Here is a 21,526-nt window from a genome sequence, read left to right on the forward strand (position 1 = left end):
AGGCATATCGCCCAGCCCTCCTGGAAGTGATGCTTAATTTAATGTACATTTAGTAACATTTGTACCTTAGATTTCCTGAGTGTCTGCAAAACAAAGGTGTTTTTAAAATAAACTTTAATAAAAAAAAAGTGTTCTTATATATCGCGATTGAATATCGTTACCGCAAAAATATCCCAAAATATCGTGATATTATTTAAAGGCAATATCGCCCACCCCTAGTTTGTACTATGGATGCTTTGGTGACGAAGCTGTTTTTTACGCTAACACACCACCACTGGGATCTGGCTTTAAATCTGTGAGGTGCTCCGGGCTGGCCAAGCATCTAGATGTATGTATGTATGGATGTATGGATGGATAGATAGATGGATAGATGGACAGACGGATAGATGGACAGACGGACAGACAGACAGACAGACAGACAGACAGACAGACAGACAGACAGACAGATAGGCACATAAATTAAATGATAAAATAAATATAAGCTACAATACACAGCACAGCCTTACCCCCCACCACCTACGTCCACATAATTGGTTGGGAGTTTTCCAAACTCACTTATCTGAGTAGTGTTTTAGTTGCTGTACACTTTGATATCTTGGCCATTTTGACTAAGCGATTGCTAACTGAATTGCCGTAGGATTGCTAGGACCACCTTATTGTGCAAATTAACCAGTAAACCAGTAAACTGCCGTTGCATGAACGTGACCTCTGCTGACATCCGAGAAGGAATATTAACATTTACATTTTACATTTACATTTTCAGCATTTAGCAGACGCTTTTATCCAAAGCGACTTACACAATGAGTGGAACACGCTGAGCAATTGAGGGTTAAGGGCCTTGCTCAAGACCCAACAGTGGCAACTTGGTGGTGGCGGGGCTTGAACCGGCAACCTTCTGTTTACTAGTCCAGTTCCTTAACCACTGAGCTATCACTGGCCCTAGAATAGAAATGAAGGAGTGGTGAATGATTCACTGATTCATCTACATGAGACTGCATTGCTGGCAGTTGAAAAGAGGTGCCTGGTGACGGCTCTCCTTAGCCAACGTGGGGTGATGCAGGCAGCAGGGGAATCAAGAATTACGTAAATGGTTAACGCATGCTGTTTTGATTGTGGTTTTACTGTGCAATGGGTTTACTTAAGCAGCGGTGTAGACCCACCTCACAGTCACCTGGTTAGATCACTATGTGCTGCTTGAGCAAGAAACACGAGGGCAAACTGTGACTTGCACGCTCAAGAGAAACATTTAAAAAGGATCCAGGCCTGACAAAACACACCGCCCACTCTCCAAACAGGTTCAAAGACAGAAAATGAAACACGGCGGACAAAGTAAGTGAAAGGTACGCGCTAAAACGGAGCATCCATCAACGGCCAACTCTTTATCAGCTGCCTCCTCCTCACAGCAGATAACTGACCTCATTACAAAAACAAACCAAACCCAAAGAGCAGAGAATCGATTCCTCCTCCCCAAGTGTCTCCTGTCCTCTTTCCATCTCTCCTTTTTTAGACACAGATTTCGACACAGCCAGTCAGCCTGACCTGATTGGAGAGGAGAAGAGGTACGTGAAAGGAAGGCGTGCGTGGTCAGGCTCCTGTCATGCTGCTGCAGGATTGGACAAGTCGCTGGCGTACTCCCATGCGAGTCAGGGATCACATAGAGTCACTGCCTCAGGGAATCGAGAGCTGCTGCTGTCGACTCCAGGGGTTTCATTCGGAACAGAAAGCTGATACTGACCGACTCAAATGACTCTTTTCCCATAAGAATGAATATCATGTTTTGTTTGTGCTGCATTTTTGGTGCTTTGTCCAGGTGATCTTTTGAAGAAATTTAACTTTTATGTTTTATGACCCCCTTGTGTTTACTCAACCTCTATACAACAATATACTACACTATACAGACTGTTCTCCCAGTACAGACAGGTGTCACATGAAACAGAAAGAAAATACTTCACGTGAAGTCTTATGCAACAGCTTGGACACCCCTGGCCAGATTCCATGTTTTGTAGCTTTACATAATAGACAGTGAACAAACTTAATTACATCATTACTGTTATAGCCTAGTGGTTAAGGTACAGGACTAGATTTATTTATTTATTTATTAGGATTTTAACGTTTTACACACTTTGGTTACATTTACAACAGGACAGGTTACACAAGAATATTCAGTTCAAGTTTAATGTCAAATTTTTTTATCTCCAGTTCAGCTCACTTGCATGTTTTTGGACTGTGGGAGGAAACCGGAGCACCCGGAGGAAACCCACGCAGACACTGAGAAAATATGCAAACTCCACACAGAAAGACCTGGGAAGCTCTACCTGGAAATCAGACGACCCAAGACCTTCTTGCTGTGAGGCGACAGTGCTACCCACTCAGCCACCATTCCGCCGTGCTGTACTAGTCATCAAAATGTTGCTGGTTCAAGCCCCACCACTGTCAGGTTGCCACTGCTTGGTCCTTGAGCAAGGCCCTTAATTGCTTAGACAGTATAGTCACAGTACTGTAGGTCGCTTTGGATAAAAGTGTCTGCTAGATGCAGAAAATATTATTGTTTCTACTAGGGATGTAACGATACACTCTACCCACGATGCGATTCACGATACTGGGTTCACAATACGATTTTTTTACCAGACAAATTATGACAATTTCCCTTTATTATTTCTCTTAAAAAAATAAAATAAAATACTGTATTTGAGATTATCTTGTATTTATCTAAATGATGAACGGCGTTTTATTTCTGAGGTAGGTACAAACTACGCAAAAACAATTTTGATTTAAGCCCAATTTGGCAACCAGGCGTATAGCGCCAGTGACGTCAACCAGGCGAGGTGTATAGCACCAGTGCCCTCTGCTGTTTAAAGTGAATATCGATTCATTAAACATGTCAAATCGATTAGAATCGTGGAATTTTTGAATCAGTTATTAACGGTGGTGCATCGTTACATCCCTAGTTATTACTATGGGCGCTTTGGTGGCGAAGCTGCTTTTTACGCTAACACACCACCGCTGGGATCCAGGTTAAAATCTGAAGGGTGCTATCGACTGGTGGAGCTGTCTGTTATGCTAGCCCACCACCGCTGGGATCCGGGTATGAATCTGTGAGGTACTATCGGCTGGCCAGGCATCTACATAGATATGATTGGCTATGTATGGAGATGTTGCCGAAGCCCTGCGATGGACTGCCGCCCTGTCCAGAGTATTCTTGGCTTGAGTCCAGTGTTTCCTCATATTTGACCAATCAATACGATGGAGAAATGCAACCCCTAATGGAAGTGAACAAAAGGAATCATACATTCATGATGGACCAATGTGAACTTTTTTTTTTTTACACAATAAAGTATGTAAGGCCCAATTCATGCAGTTGTGTTAATCAACTAGCTACATAGACCTAATGGAAATGAAGCAACCAACACCAGGTACTTTTATTTTTAGAATTTCAGACAGGCAGCACTACAACTAAGCTTCTTCTGTTATCACTCTTAACAAATGCTGACGTGGTAAAAATTCAAGTGCCATTACAGATCAATATCACAGAGTCGCAACAATCAGACAGTTTTGTAATCACACTGAAAGGTTGGGCTCTGTACAGACTTTGAGCTTTTCAACAAAGCCATAAGTCATTGACACAAGATAAACATTTTCAAAAAACACTGACTGTAACACAGCTGGCTTCTCAGTTTACCTTTCACTATAAGTAATCATTTTAATCTGTTAATAATTTCATGGCTTTTTTTTGTTATTTCTATGCATTCCCATGCACCCCACCCCCTTTCCTCCCAAGCTTCTTGTTCCCAATTCCCAATGATGACTCCTCAGCCAATGCACCACCCCCACCCTGGCCAAGGAGAGCCACAGACTAGCACACATGCAGTTGTCAGCCGTTTCTTTTGGTATCTACAGGGGTTGGACAAAATAACTGAAACACCTGGTTTTAGACCACAATAATTTATTAGTATGGTGTAGGGCCTCCTTTTGCGGCCAATACAGCGTCAATTCGTCTTGGAAATGACATATACAAGTCCTGCACAGTGGTCAGAGGGATTTTAAGCCATTCTTCTTGCAGGATAGTGGCCAGGTCACTACATGATGCTGGTGGAGGAAAACGTTTCCTGACTCGCTTCTCCAAAACACCCCAAAGTGGCTCAATAATATTTAGATCTGGTGACTGTGCAGGCCATGGGAGATGTTCAACTTCACTTTCATGTTCATCAAACCAATCTTTCACCAGTCTTGCTGTGTGTATTGGTGCATTGTCATCCTGATACACGGCACCGCCTTCAGGATACAATGTTTGAACCATTGGATGCACATGGTCCTCCAGAATGGTTCGGTAGTCCTTGGCAGTGACGCGCCCATCTAGCACAAGTATTGGGCCAAGGGAATGCCATGATATGGCAGCCCAAACCATCACTGATCCACCCCCATGCTTCACTCTGGGCATGCAACAGTCTGGGTGGTACGCTTCTTTGGGGCTTCTCCACACCGTAACTCTCCCGGATGTGGGGAAAACAGTAAAGGTGGACTCATCAGAGAACAATACATGTTTCACATTGTCCACAGCCCAAGATTTGCGCTCCTTGCACCATTGAAACCGACGTTTGGCATTGGCACGAGTGACCAAAGGTTTGGCTATAGCAGCCCGGCCGTGTATATTGACCCTGTGGAGCTCCCGACGGACAGTTCTGGTGGAAACAGGAGAGTTGAGGTGCACATTTAATTCTGCCGTGATTTGGGCAGCCGTGGTTTTATGTTTTTTGGATACAATCCGGGTTAGCACCAGAACATCCCTTTCAGACAGCTTCCTCTTGCGTCCACAGTTAATCCTGTTGGATGTGGTTTGTCCTTCTTGGTGGTATGCTGACATTACCCTGGATACCGTGGCTCTTGATACATCACAAAGACTTGCTGTCTTGGTCACAGATGCGCCAGCAAGACGTGCACCAACAATTTGTCCTCTTTTGAACTCTGGTATGTCACCCATAATGTTGTGTGCATTGCAATATTTTGAGCAAAACTGTGCTCTTACCCTGCTAATTGAACCTTCACACTCTGCTCTTACTGGTGCAATGTGCAATTAATGAAGATTGGCCACCAGACTGGTCCAATTTAGCCATGAAACCTCCCACACTAAAATGACAGGTGTTTCAGTTATTTTGTCCAACCCCTGTACCACTAGTGCAGGCACCTCAACCAGAAAGCAGAGACCACATTTGCAGCAGCAATGATGACAAACCACGTCCACCTCTCTCTCCATCACGCACAGCCAGCTCGACATAACAGCTGAGCTTTAAACTCAAGAGTTGGTCTGTGCATGGCCATCAATGGAGCTTTAAACTGACCAGGTCTGCTAGGTCAACCACACTGCTAACAGGTGGAGTAGTTAAAACTGAACATTCACCAAAGACAAACAATGGCAGTGGAATAAGTCACACTGAAGAGCTTAGTGACTTTTCATATTGCACTGGTGTTGGGAATATTTTTAATATACCACTTAATACACCACAGTTATATTATAAGTACTTAATTTTAATTACTTTATTTATGCATTTTCTCCCCTTTTTCACTCTTTTTAGCGCGTCCAATTGCCCGATTGAGTCATGCTTCCTCTCCACCAATGCCGATCCCTGCTCTGATTGAGGAGAACGAAGCTAACCCACACCCCCTCCGACACGTGGGCAGCATGCCGTATGCATCTTATCACCTACACTTTGACGAGTGCAGTGCAGCTCAGCGCTGTGTACGGAGAGACACACCCTGACAGCACTCTTTTCCCATCTCTGTGCAGACGCCACCAATCAGCCAGCAGAGGTCGTAATTGCACCAGTCATGAGAGAGAGACCCCATCTGGCTTAGTCCCGCCCATATCTGAACAACAGGCCAATCGTTGTTCATGTGGCCACTCAGCCTTAGCCGGCAGGCAGAGCTGAGATTCGATACGATGTATTCGAGATGCCAGCTCTGGTTCCAGCGTGTGTTTTTACTGCTGCGCCACCTGAGCGGCCACATCAGTGCTATGTTAACCTGTTTTGAACCCAGTTAACTTAAAAGCCTTGTTAGCACAACAAATCGGTGTTTGATATTTGCATAGACCCATATAAACTCTTCAGCGAACAACCAACTAATGACGATCAATCATTGGATAAAAAGATTTAGTGGAATTTGAAGGACTATGGAAGCTAACAATTAACTGTCATTGTCCAACAATCAACAAATCCGTTTTTTTAAAGTAATTATGTAATATCTGTGACAAGCCATATTTATTTTTGAGTTGCCATGTATATGTATTAGGGGTACATTGCCATTACATTAGAGCAGATCTGGTCAGCATACCAGACAGTTTTTACTCTGGATGCTCTTCCTGACACAACCCTTCTGTTTTTATTCGGGCTTGGGACCGGCACTGAGAGCGCAGTGACAGGTACACCTCCCGTTGGCTAGGCTGTTTAACCCCGGTTTCATTTTTAAGACACTAGGCAATTATGTTTATGCAGACATCCGACCGGACCAACAGCACTGTTGTGATTCAAACCCCGTATCACAGCGGTAGGGGGTCTAGCGTACTTTACAGTTGCCCCACCTGGGCGACAGGCCTTGTTAGATAATCGCTAATATGTATTTCTTAAAGTGTCAAGCAAACACTAAAACTTCTGATATTCATTGTTATAGCTAGGTCTGTCCTGTTTCCCTACCCTCCCTCACCACTGTAATGAATTATTCATTACAAGGTTATGGAAGGTGGTGGTGGGGGGTTGTTGGGGGGGGAGAAGGGAGTGGACATTTTGGCAGCTGTTGAAGTGCATTTTTCAGCGTGTGGGACCTTGTGTACCGTAACGACCAGTCATGCGGCAATCCTGAACCTCCCTACTGACCAACACTCCCTTAGGGGACTCATGCATCAATCATAAACAGGAAATGCAGTGACTGATCTGGACATGCATCCTGTAAAGTTTCAGCTAGAGGAAACGGCTGGGAGTGTGAATGAGTGCAGCAGGGCTACGTGTACACTTCTTCACCTCAAACTGTGTGATACTATGTGAAAGTACTGACCACAGTGAACGCTGTGTGGATTAAAGTAGGCGTCAAGTTTCGAAGCAACCCAAACCTTATTGCTTAAACTGTGAAATGATATTCTTGAAAATCTAAGTGCCAACCTATGACAGAGTATTAGGGCCACCGTTAAAAATTCGATTTTAAGTAGGGATGTAACGATGCACCCCAAGACAGTTAAAAATCGATTAACGTGTGTAACAATTTCACTTTAAACAGCAGAGGGCACTGGCACTATTCACCTCGCCTGGTTGAAGTCACTACAGGGTTGCCAAGTTTGGAATTTTCCAGCCGAATTTATTTGAGGATACTTTTTTTTTATTTGTACAGTGGAACCTCGGTATACGTCCGCTTTGGAATAAGTTCAACTTGGTATACGTCCTGTTTGGACGTGAACAATTTTACTTGTATACGACCTTTGTTTGGAATACGACTCGCATGCTAGAACTTGTATGGGTCAAAATGAGTCACGACACCGCGCGCTACCCTTGTTTACCTCTCGCGAGACAAAGCCACGAGCGTCATTACGCCAGTTGCTACCATTCAGTAAACAACCCGCGCTATAACTCTCTGAGAATTTTCAGGTACTGTAATCCCGTTAACGGTGTGCCATGTTGCTAGGCAACATGAGGGCAAACATAACATTCGCAATAAACATTCCTCCACAAACACTATTACACTATTTCTTGGACGAAACACCCGCTTAATGATTAAGATTACTGTTTATATTAATCTGGACATTTCCATGTATAGTACATGACTTAAAATAGTGTTCAACCAAGTTTGTACTTTTTCTTTTCAGAGGCGTATTAATATGGAATGATGTGAGGTGGTCATAGATGCGCGTATATCGGGGATTTTACAATGGCTTTGAACGCAGCTCAGCCAATCAGATTTTAGGACTGAACTATCTGTTTTATAAATTATTTTATACAACCCCATAAACGTATAATATGCCAATAACAATAGGATTTTTTTTCATGGGAACGGATTAATCATTTTCCCTTTATTTCTTATGGGAAAAATTCGTTTGGCATACGTCCTGTTTGGTATAAGTCCAAGGATCTGGAACGGATTAAGGACGTATACCAAGGTACCACTGTATTATTCAGTTATTTATATAATGTGGAATTTGTTTTAAAATTTCATTTCAGTTTTTTTTTTTTTTTTTTACACAAAAAGGGAAATGTGCAGCATCCTTTTGCATAGTTTGTAAAAAATCATTTTATCAGCTCCACTTACCATATAAAAGCACTTTGTAGGTCTACAATTACTGACTGTAGTCCATCTATTTCTCTACATATTTTTTTTAACCTGCTTTCAAATTAACCTGTTCTTCAAATGGTCAGGACCCCCACATTACCACCACAGAGCAGGTATTATTTAGGTGGTGGATCATACTCAGCACGGCAGTGATACTGACATGGTGGTGGTGTGTTAGTGTGTGTTGTGCTGGTATGAGTGGATTAGACACAGCAGTGCTGCTGGAGCTTTTAAATACTGTGTCCACTCACTGTCCACTCTATTAGACACTCCTACCTAGTTGGTCCACCTTGTAGATGTAAAGTCAGAGACTTTCTAGCTTCAACTTTGCACATTCTTGCACATTCTTGCAGAGTTGGCTCAGCTTTTACATTTAACTGCAGGTTGATTACTGTATATGACCGTGTATGGAACAAATAAATCTTCAATCTTGCCTAATGGTCATTACAGAAATCTGGACATTACTGAAAGTTGAGTGCAACTTTTTTTTTTTTAAGTCGAAAACCATGAAAAGGAAAATGTGAACTGATTGACCCTTTAAATGAAGTACACCACATCCTGAAGCAGGGAAAGGCCACAAGGATGAGTCTCTGCTTCTCAGTGCGGTATCTGTAAAGGAAGAGCTATTTTAGAAACAGCCTCTCCTTTGAGACACTGTTCATTTCCTGAAAGCTGCACCATCCTGCCCTGCTTCCTGTCCCACTACTGCCACTCAGGCTGGCATTGTCAGTTAGGAAACCTAGGACATAAGTGTTTGGAATCATTCCACACATAAATATTTCAAATCAAATTAAAAAATGGCATATGAGCCTAATGGCCCAGTCTAAGCATTCTATATTTGGTAACAAGCCAAGCTGACCTCTGTTATTCATTAATTTGTTTTACTAACTGCTTTATCTATTCACACATTTGTTTCATTTCATCACTCAAAGCTTAAGACAATTTAATGCAGACAATCTACCATCTGGAAGTTCTAAATGCCCGGATATGAGAAAGAGCATACATATGAGCATACAACATTCCTTGCAGACCAAGGGTACGAAGCAAACTCAAAACAAGAAGTCAGTTGCCATGTGGCATTCACCGCCATGCCACCCTCTGTCCCAAAATTGAGATATCTGAAGTGCTTTAAAATGTATTAAATAAGCTGCCAGGTTTGGACAAATGGCAGTGATGGGTTTTCTACAGTACATACCATTCAGAGCCATGTTAATGTATAGTGGCTGCTAGGGTCCTGCTAAGCTACTTTAAAATCCTTCAGGGTTTAATTAGTATAGACAATTAACATTCACTTGACTGTTGAATTAAAATAAAGCTGTTGAGTTGTAGAGTGGTGTACACTGCTAACCAATTATCGTTAAGATCGTTAAGTGCTGAATATAAACAGACATGATTGGCTATGGGGGTTTGGGGTTGGGTAGGGGTGAAGCGATAGATTTGTGCCTGGTTAGGGTTGTTACAGCCTTTCCCCAGTGTTTCCCAGTGGAACTGGACCTGCCACAACCCTGTTCAGGATGAAGCAGTTGCTGAAAATGAATGTAATTATTTATTAGGATTTTAACGTCATGTTTTACACGCTTTGGTTACATTCATGACAGTAACGGTAGTTCCTCATTACACAAGTTTAATATCAAACACAGTCTTTGGACTGTCGGAGGAAACCGGAGCACCCGGAGGAAACCCATGCAGACACGGGGAGAACATGCAAACTACACACAGAAAGGACCCGGACCGCCCCACCTGGGGATCGAACCCAGGACCTTCTTGCTATGAGGTAACAGTTCTACCCACTGAGCCACCGTGCCGCCAAGCTGAAAATGAAAGAGAATAAAAAGGTTTAAACCAGCTGATCCACTGGCTGCTTTTGGCTTGGACTTGTCAGGCCAGTCTAGCTGCCCTAAACATAACAGCATGAATATGCTTTGAAGAGTTGACCGAACGCCAACTGGGAACATGCTCAAAAATAAAAACTTTGATTTTATTATAAATGTGGAATTGTAATTTATTTAACACTTATGGCTTCAGATTACTAGCAGAGTACCTTGACTGTTGAGCTACCACTGTCCTATTACATAATAATCCAGATTTTTATTAAATGAAACTGGAAGGCACTCAGGTGGTGCAGTGGGATGTTCCACTAACACACCAGCACTGGGATTCTGAACTCTCAGAGTTTGAATCTTAGCTCTGCTACCGGTCGGCTAGGCACCCCCTAGCAGGCACACCTGGCAGTGCACGTTACAGACAAAATTGCTAAGTAGAAGAAGACTGGACTAAACAAGAAGGTGGAGTCTTCATGCTGTGTAATGAGGGTTAGTACCTGAGGTGCATGTACAGAAGTGGAGGACTGCGGAAATCAGTGTGTGACTCTTGGTGCGCAAATATGGGCAAATAAGAAAAGGTCGGTGGACTGTGCACACACACTGAAAGGAGTGTGTGTCAGGCAAATATACACTCCTCAGATTAGACTGGGATCCCCAGCAGCAGAAGACTATTTGGCTACATTAAATTGAGAGAAAATGGAAAAAATGCATAAATAAATTAAATATTTATTTATAAATAATAAATAAAATAGGTATCAGGATCTGTACATCTGTACATTTTATTATAGTTACCAAACCAGTAAGAGCATAGCCATAACCTCCCCTGATTTATGCAACACAAACGTTTATTTTATGACCCAAAAGTAATTAGATTTAAATACTAAATCTATGTAACAGTCTAGGCCTCAATAAAACACACCAAATGTGAAGGCATAAAAATATGTGTTCTAGAAAGCCACCTGTGTAGAGGAGAGCTTTTGTAAACAATGGATTGGAACTGAAACACAACTAAAACAGCCAAAGCAAATTTGAATCTAATGTCGGTTCACTATTTTTCTAGAACATTCCCGAAGTTCACAGAAAGTGTATTATACAAGATCCATAGAAGATAATAGGTGGATGAAAGGTTAGTTTGTATTTATGACTCTTAAGTTTCAAAAAGATCCAAACAGAAAAAAGGTGGAGGCATTATTGACTTAGTCCAGACTCTGGCAGCACATTCCACAGTTTTACAGAATGATCCATCTTAAACACCCAGATCCGTCCTGGCCCAAAAACAGCAAAGCAGGGCTGGGTCAGACCAGGCCCGGCCTCATGGGAACAGAGAGACGAAACAGAAAGAGAAACAAGACAAAGAAGGTGGGAAGGAAGGAATGAGCTTGGGGCAGTAGATAAAGACTTTAAGGGACTTGCTGTTTCATATTGATAACTTATTGTTTGTGTTGGAAATTTGGACGCTGTGTAATGAACATTACGGTGCAGAATGTGTTATGGATACAATACTGAAACAATAACAAAGCTCATCTGTTTGCATTCCTAGACTTTCTCATAGAACAAATACACAGATCAGCCATAACATTATGACCACCTCCTTGTTTCTACACTCACTGTCCATTTTATCAGCTCCACTAACCATATTGGAGCACTTTGTAGTAGGGCTGGGTGATTTTCACGATTAATTCGGTTAATTCGCATGAGCGTTTTTACCCGATGTTAGAATGTGACAATCGCGATTGTTTACATACTTCATATTTTCATTAAAATACCAACATGTCAGGAGGCAGAAACTGACCAGACGCTCGCGGAATATGAATCAGGGAAAGTTTAATATCAAAAGGGCAAAAACAAAGTAAATGGAAGACAACAAGGGTTATACACGGTAACGGTTCAATTCAGTAATAAGGAGCGCAAACACGATCGGCAAAACGAGACACAAACAGAAGAGTTTAATTAAGATTCACTGAATCAAACACCGCCGAACTGAATCAAAACTCCGGTGAGCGCGATCAGGATTGGCTGACCGGGACACGTGACAGTCCGTGAGAGCATGGGATTTGTAGTCCATATAGTTAGAAGCAGAACGTGCCCCCTCCATCCACCCCCCAGAGTCACAAGAGGACAAAATCAGAGCTGAGCTGAGTGATTACTTAATGCACCAAAGTGTAGATACTGATACAGACTCACTCAGTGGTGGAAACAGCACAGTACAGGCTTGTGTTCTTTTTAAGAAACCTGTAAAGAACTTTTTGTAGTTCTTTTTCTAATGTAAGGTGGTTCTGCTGCACAATATTTAAAATAAGAGCTATTCTTATAAAGGATGTAGATAATTCAGATTTCTATTTTGTTTTAATTATTGTTAATTATTGTAATATTGTTATTGTTATAAAGTTTGAGTCCCTTGAAAGGATAATTATAGGTGTTACTATTTTCTTTTAAATTACAACAGAAAAAAAAGAAATTTGAGTCTTATTTCAATTGCACTATACAAGAACAAAAAAATTCGAAATCGTAATCGACAATCGGTTATAATTTTAAAATAATCGAGATTTTTTTTTTTTTTGCAAAATCGCCCAGCCCTACTTTGTAGTTCTACAATTACTGACTGTAGTCCATCTGTTTCTCTGCATGCTTTGTTAGCCCCCTTTCACGCTGTTCTTCAATGGTCAGGACTCTCACAGGATCACTACAGAGCAGGTATTATTTGGGTGGTGGATGATTCTCAGCACTGCAGTGACACTGACATGGTGGTGGTGTGTTAGTGTGTGTTGTGCTGGTATGAGTGGATCAGACACAGCAGCACTACTGGAGTTTTTAAACACCTCACTGTCACTGCTGGACTGAGAATAGTCCACCAACCAAAAATATATCCAGCCAACAGCGCCCTGTAGGCAGCGTCCTGTGACCACTGATGAAGGTCTAGAAGATGACCAACTCAAACAGCAGCAATAGATGAGCGATCGTCTCTGACTTTACATCTACAAGGTGGACCAACTAGGTAGGAGTGTCTAATAGAGTGGACAGTGAGTGGACACGGTATTTAAAAACTCCAGCAGTGCTGCTGTGTCTGATCCACTCATACCAGCACAACACACACTGACACACCACCACCATGTCAGTGCCACTGCAGTGCTAAGAATGATCCACCACCTAAATAATACCTGCTCTGTGGTGGTCCTGACCATTGAAGAACAGGGTAAAAGCAGGCTAAAAAAGTATGTAGAGAAACAGATGGACTACAGTCAGTAATTGTAGAACTACAAAGTGCTTCTATATGGTAAGTGGAGCTGATAAAATGGACAGTGAGTGTAGAAACAAGGAGGTGGTTTTAATGTTATGGCTGATCGGTGTATGTGTGAAGTATTCAGATGTGATTTTAGGTTTCTGGTTTACCTCTCCGAAGGCACCCCGGCCTATGACCTTCAGCATCTCAAAGTCGTCCCTGTGCAGACGCATGTCCTTTACTGTGGTGGTGAACGGCTTCACTGCAGATAGAGAAAGAGAGAGAGATCGGTCAGCAACAACATCCTCCTTATTTGCTTTAAATCTATTTAAGATAGACAGTACAATGAAATTCTTTCTTCGCATATCCCAGCTTGTTCGGAAGCCGGGGTCAGAGCGCAGGGTCAGCCATCGTACGGCACCCCTGGAGCAGACAGGGTTAAGGGCCTTGTCCCAATTTGTTAATTCATACAACAAAAAACAACTACATTTAGTTAAGAAATAATTTGAATATATTATTACGATCTGACTGTACTGTGGATTTGATTCAGGTGTGTTGAGATCTGGTGACTGTCAGGACTGTACCGTTTGATTAATAATTATGTCTAATTCATATAGCAAAGTCCAAGATTGAAGGTTTTTAACAAAAACAAAACATATTATGCAGTTTTGCACAGTTACAGCACTGCATATACCAGAGGAAAAGCACAACAAACTTGGAGAACTCCACAATTTTCTCTCAATCTAATCGTATCCAATTACCCAATCGTATTTCACCTCAACTGCTGCAGACCTCCACTCCTGACCGAGGAGGGCTGTCACTAACACACGATAACCGATCGCTTCATTTCACCTACACTGGACAGGTTTATATTGTGATCCGTATCATGCACGGAGAGTCACACCCTGATCTCCATTATCCCCAGTGTCTGGCTGTGTTTGTGCAGGGCCATCAATCAGCCAGCAGAGGTCAAAATTGAAGCAGTTATGAGGAATCCCTCCTGTCTTCCCTTTCCCAGACAAGCCAATTATTGTTTGTATAGGTGTCCGGCCAACTGATAGCAGAGCTGGGATTTGAGCTTAAAATGTCAGCAGTGGTAGTGTGTGCCCCACTGCACCACCCGAGAGCCAGGGATATTTTTCTAATAAAGAAGGTACGTGTCTCACTAGTCCAGTACTGCTAAAATACAAGGTTTGAATCTTGGAGGCTGGATACAAATAAGGAGGGTTGAGTCAAGAACAGCATTTAGTATAAAAACTAGAGATGTACCGATCGGCACCGATTCCGATCTCCGATCTCCTTTCAGGGATATCGGCCGATGGCCGATTACGATGGGGGGGTTGCAAATTTAGATTTAGTACATCAAACAATTATTTTTTTTACCCACAGGAGACATATTTCATTAGTCTAACTGACCACACACACACGCAGGTTTAATGTTATCCAGTTCAGTCTGAAAAAACCTTAAAAAGAGCCTTACAGTGAGCCGCTCAGGTGGCGCAGCGGTAAAAAGAAACGCGCTGCAACCAGGGCTGGATTCTGAGAAGCGTCGTATCGAATCCAGCCTTGCTTTACCGGTTCGAAGCTGAGTGGCTATATGAGCAACGATTGGCCGGTTGCTCATGTGGGGGGTGGGACAAAGAACCGGATGTGGGTCTCTCTCTGTCAGAATGCGATTGCGTTCTCTGCCGGCTGATTGGAGGTGCTTACACAGAGATGGGAGGGGGTGCCCATAGGGTGTGTCTCTCCGCATGCAACGCTAGGTGGCGCCAAACTCGTCAATGTGTGGGTGGCAAAGATGCATCTGGCTGCTGCTCGTGTTTCGGAGGGGATACGGGTTAGCTTCAATCACCTCCGTCAGGGCAGGGTTCGGCATAGACAGAGAGGAAGCACGATGCTAATTGAACAATTGGATGCGCTAAAAAGGGGAGAAAAAGGGGTAAAAATTTATTTAAAAAAAAAAAAAAAAAAAAAAAAAAAAAAAAAAAAAAAAAAAAAAAGGGCCTTACAGTGAAGATAAACCGGAGCAGCGCGCGTGCGTGCGTGCGTGCGTGCGTGCGTGTGTGTTTGTGCCTTTAAGAGAAATTATCTGTTCACTGTATCGCTTAAAGTGATTCACGAGTCGATTCATTTTCCGCGAAGCGTAAGTTTCTCTTCTCAGTTATCTCTCCGTGTTTACTGTTATTAATTAAATGTCGTGGTTTTAAATAAACACCAACTAATACAGAACATTTTGTGTGACTCTCTTACATTAAAAAGCTTAATTAAAAAGCTTAATTAAACTGCTATTACCACAGATCTGTAACCGAGTCAGACTCGTTCCGTCTAAGGAGCTTAAAGTTTTCTGATGATCCTAAAAGTTCAGCAGATGATCCTGAACTAATGAATTTGGTAATGAATAAACTTTTGCCTCGGATTGGCTCTGTAACGTTTTCTGTTCTCATCTACATCACAATCAAGAACCGCTTACGATTGACCAAAGTGAACCAGGAGTTTATATAACGTGCTGATAGAATCGACTCAGATGTGACCGGGTTGAATTATCTTTTTAAAGTAAATATTACAATCAGCAAAATTACATCGTATGTATGATGCACAACGTTAATGATGTTATTTTAGGTCATGAAGAGCTTTCACCGTGGTTTCTGTACGATGGTTGATGAATGGTGATGTGATGGTTGGTGCTTCGTAGCTCAAAGTCTGGATCAATCCACTGAGCTGTTAACGTGATCTTTTATATATCACACGATCGGATCGGCTACATTTAGGAAATATCGGCCGATCGCCGATAGCATATTTTGATTAAAAATCGGCCGATACCGATTCATAGCCGATCGATCGATCCATCTCTAATAAAAACAATGCCAAATCAGGTATGCGGACCAGAATGATCCACTACGGTGACTCCAAAAATACAGGAGCAGCCAAAAAGGATTTCGTTTGTTTGTTTATTAGGGTTTTAACGTCATGTTTTACACTTTGGTTACATTCATGACAGGAACGGTAGTTACTCGTTACACAAGATTCATCAGTTCACAAGTTTATATCAAACACAGTCATGGACAATTTGGTGTCTCCAATTCACCTCACTTGCATGTCTTTGGACTGTGGGAGGAAACCGGAGCACCCGGAGTAAACCCCCGCAGACACGGGGAGAACATGCAAACTCCACACAGAAAGGACCCGGACCGCCCCACCTGGGGATCGAACCCAGGACCTTCTTGCTGTGAGGCAAAAAGGATTTAGTCACAAAAGTACAAGTACATGTACATTTTTTTTTTTTATCATTTCAAGTGCAGATCTACAACTGAGGGCAGTTAAAGTCTTGCGGTTAAGGTACTGGACTGGACTAGTAATCAGAGGGTCACTGGTTCAAACCCCACCACTGCCAGGTTGCTGCTATTGGGCTCTTGAGCAAGGCCCTTAACCCTCAATTGCTTAGACTGTATACTGTCACAGTGCTGTAAGTCGCTTTGAATAAAGGCGTCTGCTAAATGCCGAAAATGTCATTGTAATGCGCAGTTAAAGTGTGCTCTGTGGTCAGCGCTTCATGATTCCTCTGTACTGACCTGCCCAAAGCTGAATTGTTATAAAGGTTTACAAAACCAGATGTCCGGTGGCCTTCGAGAACATTATGTGCGATAGGTCTGCTGTGTATCATTTAACACCACCGCATTGTTCCTCAAATACAAGCTTGTATAAAAACCCTCATAACAATTCTTAATTCTTAAGAGGGCACATTGAGTAACAGAAACGCATGTGCGGAACATGAAGTCAAGCCCGATATTTCTACTACTAGACAGATTCCAATCAAACAATGAGGACTGCATCCTGTTTCCTTGGCGGCCCCTCCCTTATTTGTAACAGGGCACTACAGGGGGTCTGGCAGACACCCAAGACATGGCTAAGCTGGCCAAAAGCCTTAACCATATGAGGATGTGTGTGGAGTCCTGTGTACAAAGGCGTTTATCACACCTAAGTCTACTAACAGGCCTGCTTTTCCCACACAGCCTTGACCCTCCATTGGGGAATGGTCATGTAGTACAGTAGCAAAACGGCATCAGCTGCTTTTCACGTGGAGATTCAACAAAAGCCTGGCATCAGGTTTTCAGTTGTGCTAGAGTAGAGATGGCTAAATACAGCAACGTCACAATGGCAAATTTTTTCCAGGTGAAAAAAATTGGGCTACATGTTTCCTTTTGCATTACTACCAAATCCAACAACACTGTACCTACTGTACAGCATAGTGATGGTAGTGGTATTATAGTTTTGCTCAGTTCTAAATCAGGTTTTCAGCTGTGCCAGAGAAGGCTAAATACACCACCATTACAATGGCAAATTTTGTCCTTAAATATTGTGTTTGTTTGGTTTTATAGCGCAAGGTTATTGTGATATTCATGACAGGAATCTGTGGTCTGGTATTATATTATGTTTTCAGTCTTATATTATTAAGGAATTTGAGGATTATTTCTGAATTACCTTGGAACTTCTTCATTAATGTACAGGGCATATGCAATCTTCTCTGTCTTTCTCTGTTGTACTTCCAGGACATGTATTATGTTGATTGGTGTCTGACATTTTTGCAAAGTGTGAGGTCTTCTCCTAGTATTAAGTGTTTTTGTGTGAATCTGGAATGGCTTACTCTACATCTAGTGTAAATAACTTGGTCTGTATGTTTTCCGTAACGTATTTTTGATTTATTCCTGACACTGGGGTAAATCTCATGTCTTAAATGTTATAAATTGTCATCTTTTATGGTGTTTTCACTAGGGATGCATCGATACCATTTTTTCCCAACCGAGTACCAGTACAAGTACATGTATTTTTGTACTTGCCGATACCGATACCAATACCTATTGGATCAGATATCTGACATGCTAGAAAACTCGATCCGGTCGCCGAGCGCTCGGCGAGCCGGTCGGATCGAGTTGTTGGATAGTTCACACTATCAGCGATTGAGAGCCGAGTTTTGATCGCCGAGCGAACGCCTAGTTGCTCCCGAGCCGGCAAATCTAGCGCCGACCAGTCGCCGAGCGAAAATCAGGGCAAAAATCGTGTAGTGTGAACTAGGTATAACGCAGCAACGTGCACTAGGCACACGGTATCGGATGTTTAGTATCGGAGCCTCGTTTGCGAGTATGAGTACGAGTTAATGAGCGCGGTATCGGGCAAATACCCGATACCGGTATCGGTACTCATGCATCTCTAGTTTTCACACATGTAACTTTGATCTGTACCCGTTTGTTTGAATTTTAAAAACCGGTACATCTGGCCATGGTTGCAAACAGTATACTAGCCCTGTCGCACTCTGGGTACTCTGGGTCTGGGGTTTGCTTCAAGCAAGCTTGCGTGTAGACAGTGATGTGATGCAATTCGAAAACCAGAAATAAAATAACGTGATTGGCCGAACGTGTCCGTTGCCGTTCATTTCTGTTTCAAGTCTCACACTGGCAGGGAACAGGGTGCAGTGATTAGCAAATGAAACCCAAAGATCATGCATGCCATAAACACAAAGGGAGATGTTAGCTGGCATGCTAGCGGGCTACCGGTTTGAATGGCCTGAGGCTAACTCTGTTAGCCTAGTAAGCGAAAACTGAGGTGATATAATTGCTGTCTAAGTAGTGTGTCTGAATAACCTGCCTTGTTAGTTTGATGTCTTATTAGAATCCTCTCTACTTAGAAAGCTGCCTAGGTAGGCAGTAGGCAGCAAGGCAGCACACTAGATTTTCGAACAGACCCACTGGCATATAATAGTTTTGTTTGTTTGTGTTTATTGCCATTCCAGCTCAATTAGGCTACATACATGGCATTAGAGGTGGGTTCAAAACCAAGTTTAAGTTTAATGACAATTGCTGTTCTATATTTGGCTTTTAATCTTTATGTAATTCAAGAAAATCAGGATTTTTTGTGGGTTATTGGGCATATAATAGTAAGGATGGTTGCTTCAGGAAGGGCATCTATTACCCAAATCCAACAACACTGTACCTACTGTAGAGCATAGTGGTGGTACTGATATTAGAGTTTTGCTGTCAGTGAACAAAATAATAAAGATGACCTTCAAATTCCTAAAATTCTTAAATATTGGACACAATTTGGCCTTTTATTAAGACCCATATTTGGAGCTGGAATTGTTAAACCTGGTTAGAAGTAGGCTTCTGGAACGGCCTTTCCATATTCTGCACCTCAACCCTGTCTGTATAGGAGTGTCAGTATTTTGGGAGGGGATGAAGAGTATGGATATTGGTGATGTAATGCAACTGAGATCAAAGTAAGTCAGTTCTCTTATGGTTAATGTTTCAAAGATGTGAAAAAAATCCAGATTAAAAACCATATTATAAATTGACATGCCTGCATCCTGGATGACTAGTACCACAGTAATTCAGTTACAACTGCTGATGTCCAACAGATTGAGCTCTCAATCACATGCTTGTACAAAGTCCAGCTGTTGGTGGATTCCATGTGTACAACTGAATAACTTACTCAGCATGAATAACGTAGCATTTTTGTGACTAACAAGCTTTACTACCCTTATTTTAAACCACGTCTGTGTGAATATGATGACAAAGTGTGAGACACTGATCCCAGTCCAGCTGCAAGGCTTTGTCTGGCTGAGTCTCATGGAACAGATTGAAGCCTACTGGTTAAGCAGCTGCTTCAGCCTTTCCAAAACTGGCTTATCCGCACCAAAGCCAAACTGGCAAACGCACTCGTGTGAGAGCGGTGCCAACAGAAAAGAGCGGGAAGGGAAGTCACTGGTGTGGAGGTGAAAGCTGTGACAGAATGATACCCAGGTATCTTCAGACTCATAAGCCGTAGCCTAGCGGTTAAAGTACAGGACTAGTAATCAGAAGGTTGCTGGTTCAAGCCCCACCAATGCCCCAAGGTTGCTGCTGTTGGGCCCTTGAGCAAGGCCCTTAACCCTCAGTTGCTCAGACTGTATACTGTAACTGTAATGTAAGTCGCTTTGGATAAGGGCGTCTGCTAAATGCCGAAAACGTAAACGTAATGTAAATGTCTGGGATATTCAGTCAGAACAGAGAGATGTGAAGCAATAGATAAAAAATAGATAAAGATGTGTCCAATAAATAAACAAAATGCTGAAGCAATCAGGTAACAGAATAAAGAACTCCAACCTTGATCCATACACTGCACGACCAAATCTAGGTAGACAAGTTGATGCAGTTTTAGTAACTTTTCAAAACAAAGTAACACCCTTGTTATGACATCTAAAGACCATTAGGAAAATACTATGTTGGGCTTTAACCATGTAGGTTTTCCAGTAAAACCTCACCACCATTCATTCACTGTGGCTGAGTCATGGCCTGTTCCACATCAAGCAGGTTTTAATTGCTAAAGGTGTGTAGCTAAAAGTAATAGAATTAAGGCAAACGACCCACGTGCTTTATATTTACTATTGTATTATTAAATTTGTTATTTACCCCCTGCATTATGTTTGCATGTTTGTTAAACGCAAAATTGAATTCACATTCAGTCTCTTAGCTTTATCTTAAGGCAGGCTAAATGTCAGGCCTAATGTTTACCCTGCGTCACACCGTGGAAAAAAAACTATTCTGCATCAGCCAGCCACGATGACTGGACGCCCCCCTGTTACAAACAAGCTGAGCTCTGAATGACTCCAACAACACGCCCCTCTGAAATAACTGTGGTTCTTTGAGAAGCTGACATTTTCCTGAGCCTGGACAGTCATTATGGCAGAGAAAGGTTTAGAAACTGATTCATTCACAGAAGGCTGAATAGTGCTCAGTGTTGCTTACACGACTGTGTAAAAATAATCAGTAGAGGTTAAGCTTGTGCACAATTTTTTAGTCTACAATGATCAGCCATGACATTAAAATCACCTCCTTGTTTCTACACTCACTGTCCATTTTATCAGCAGCACTTTGTAGTTCTACAATTACTGACTGTAGTCCATCTGTTTCTCTGCATGCTTTGTTAGCCCCCTTTCATGCTGTTCTTTAATGGTCAGGACCACCACAGAGTAGGTATTATTTGGGTGGTGGGTCATTCTCAGCACTGCAGTGACACTGACATGGTGGTGGTGTGCTAGTGTGTGTTGTGCTGGTATGAGTGGATAAGACACAGCAGCGCTGCTGAAGTTTTTAAACACCTCACTGTCCCTGCTGGACTGAGAATAGTCCACCAACCAAAAATATAT

At 42.3% G+C, this 21,526-nt stretch overlaps 1 protein-coding gene across 1 annotated transcript in view; it reads right to left on the minus strand.

The window, feature by feature from the left end:
- Positions 1-21,526, minus strand: part of cdc42bpb (CDC42 binding protein kinase beta (DMPK-like)) — a 116,454-nt gene that overhangs the window by 64,853 nt on the left and 30,075 nt on the right. Inside the window, exon 2 of the mRNA XM_063002187.1 lies at positions 13,521-13,612. Coding sequence (XP_062858257.1) covers positions 13,521-13,612 — 92 coding nt within the window. The remainder of the gene's footprint in view (positions 1-13,520; positions 13,613-21,526) is intronic.

Source organism: Trichomycterus rosablanca, chromosome 9 (genome assembly GCF_030014385.1).
Source record: "Trichomycterus rosablanca isolate fTriRos1 chromosome 9, fTriRos1.hap1, whole genome shotgun sequence".
In the NCBI taxonomy this organism is placed as follows: Eukaryota; Metazoa; Chordata; class Actinopteri; order Siluriformes; family Trichomycteridae; genus Trichomycterus; species Trichomycterus rosablanca.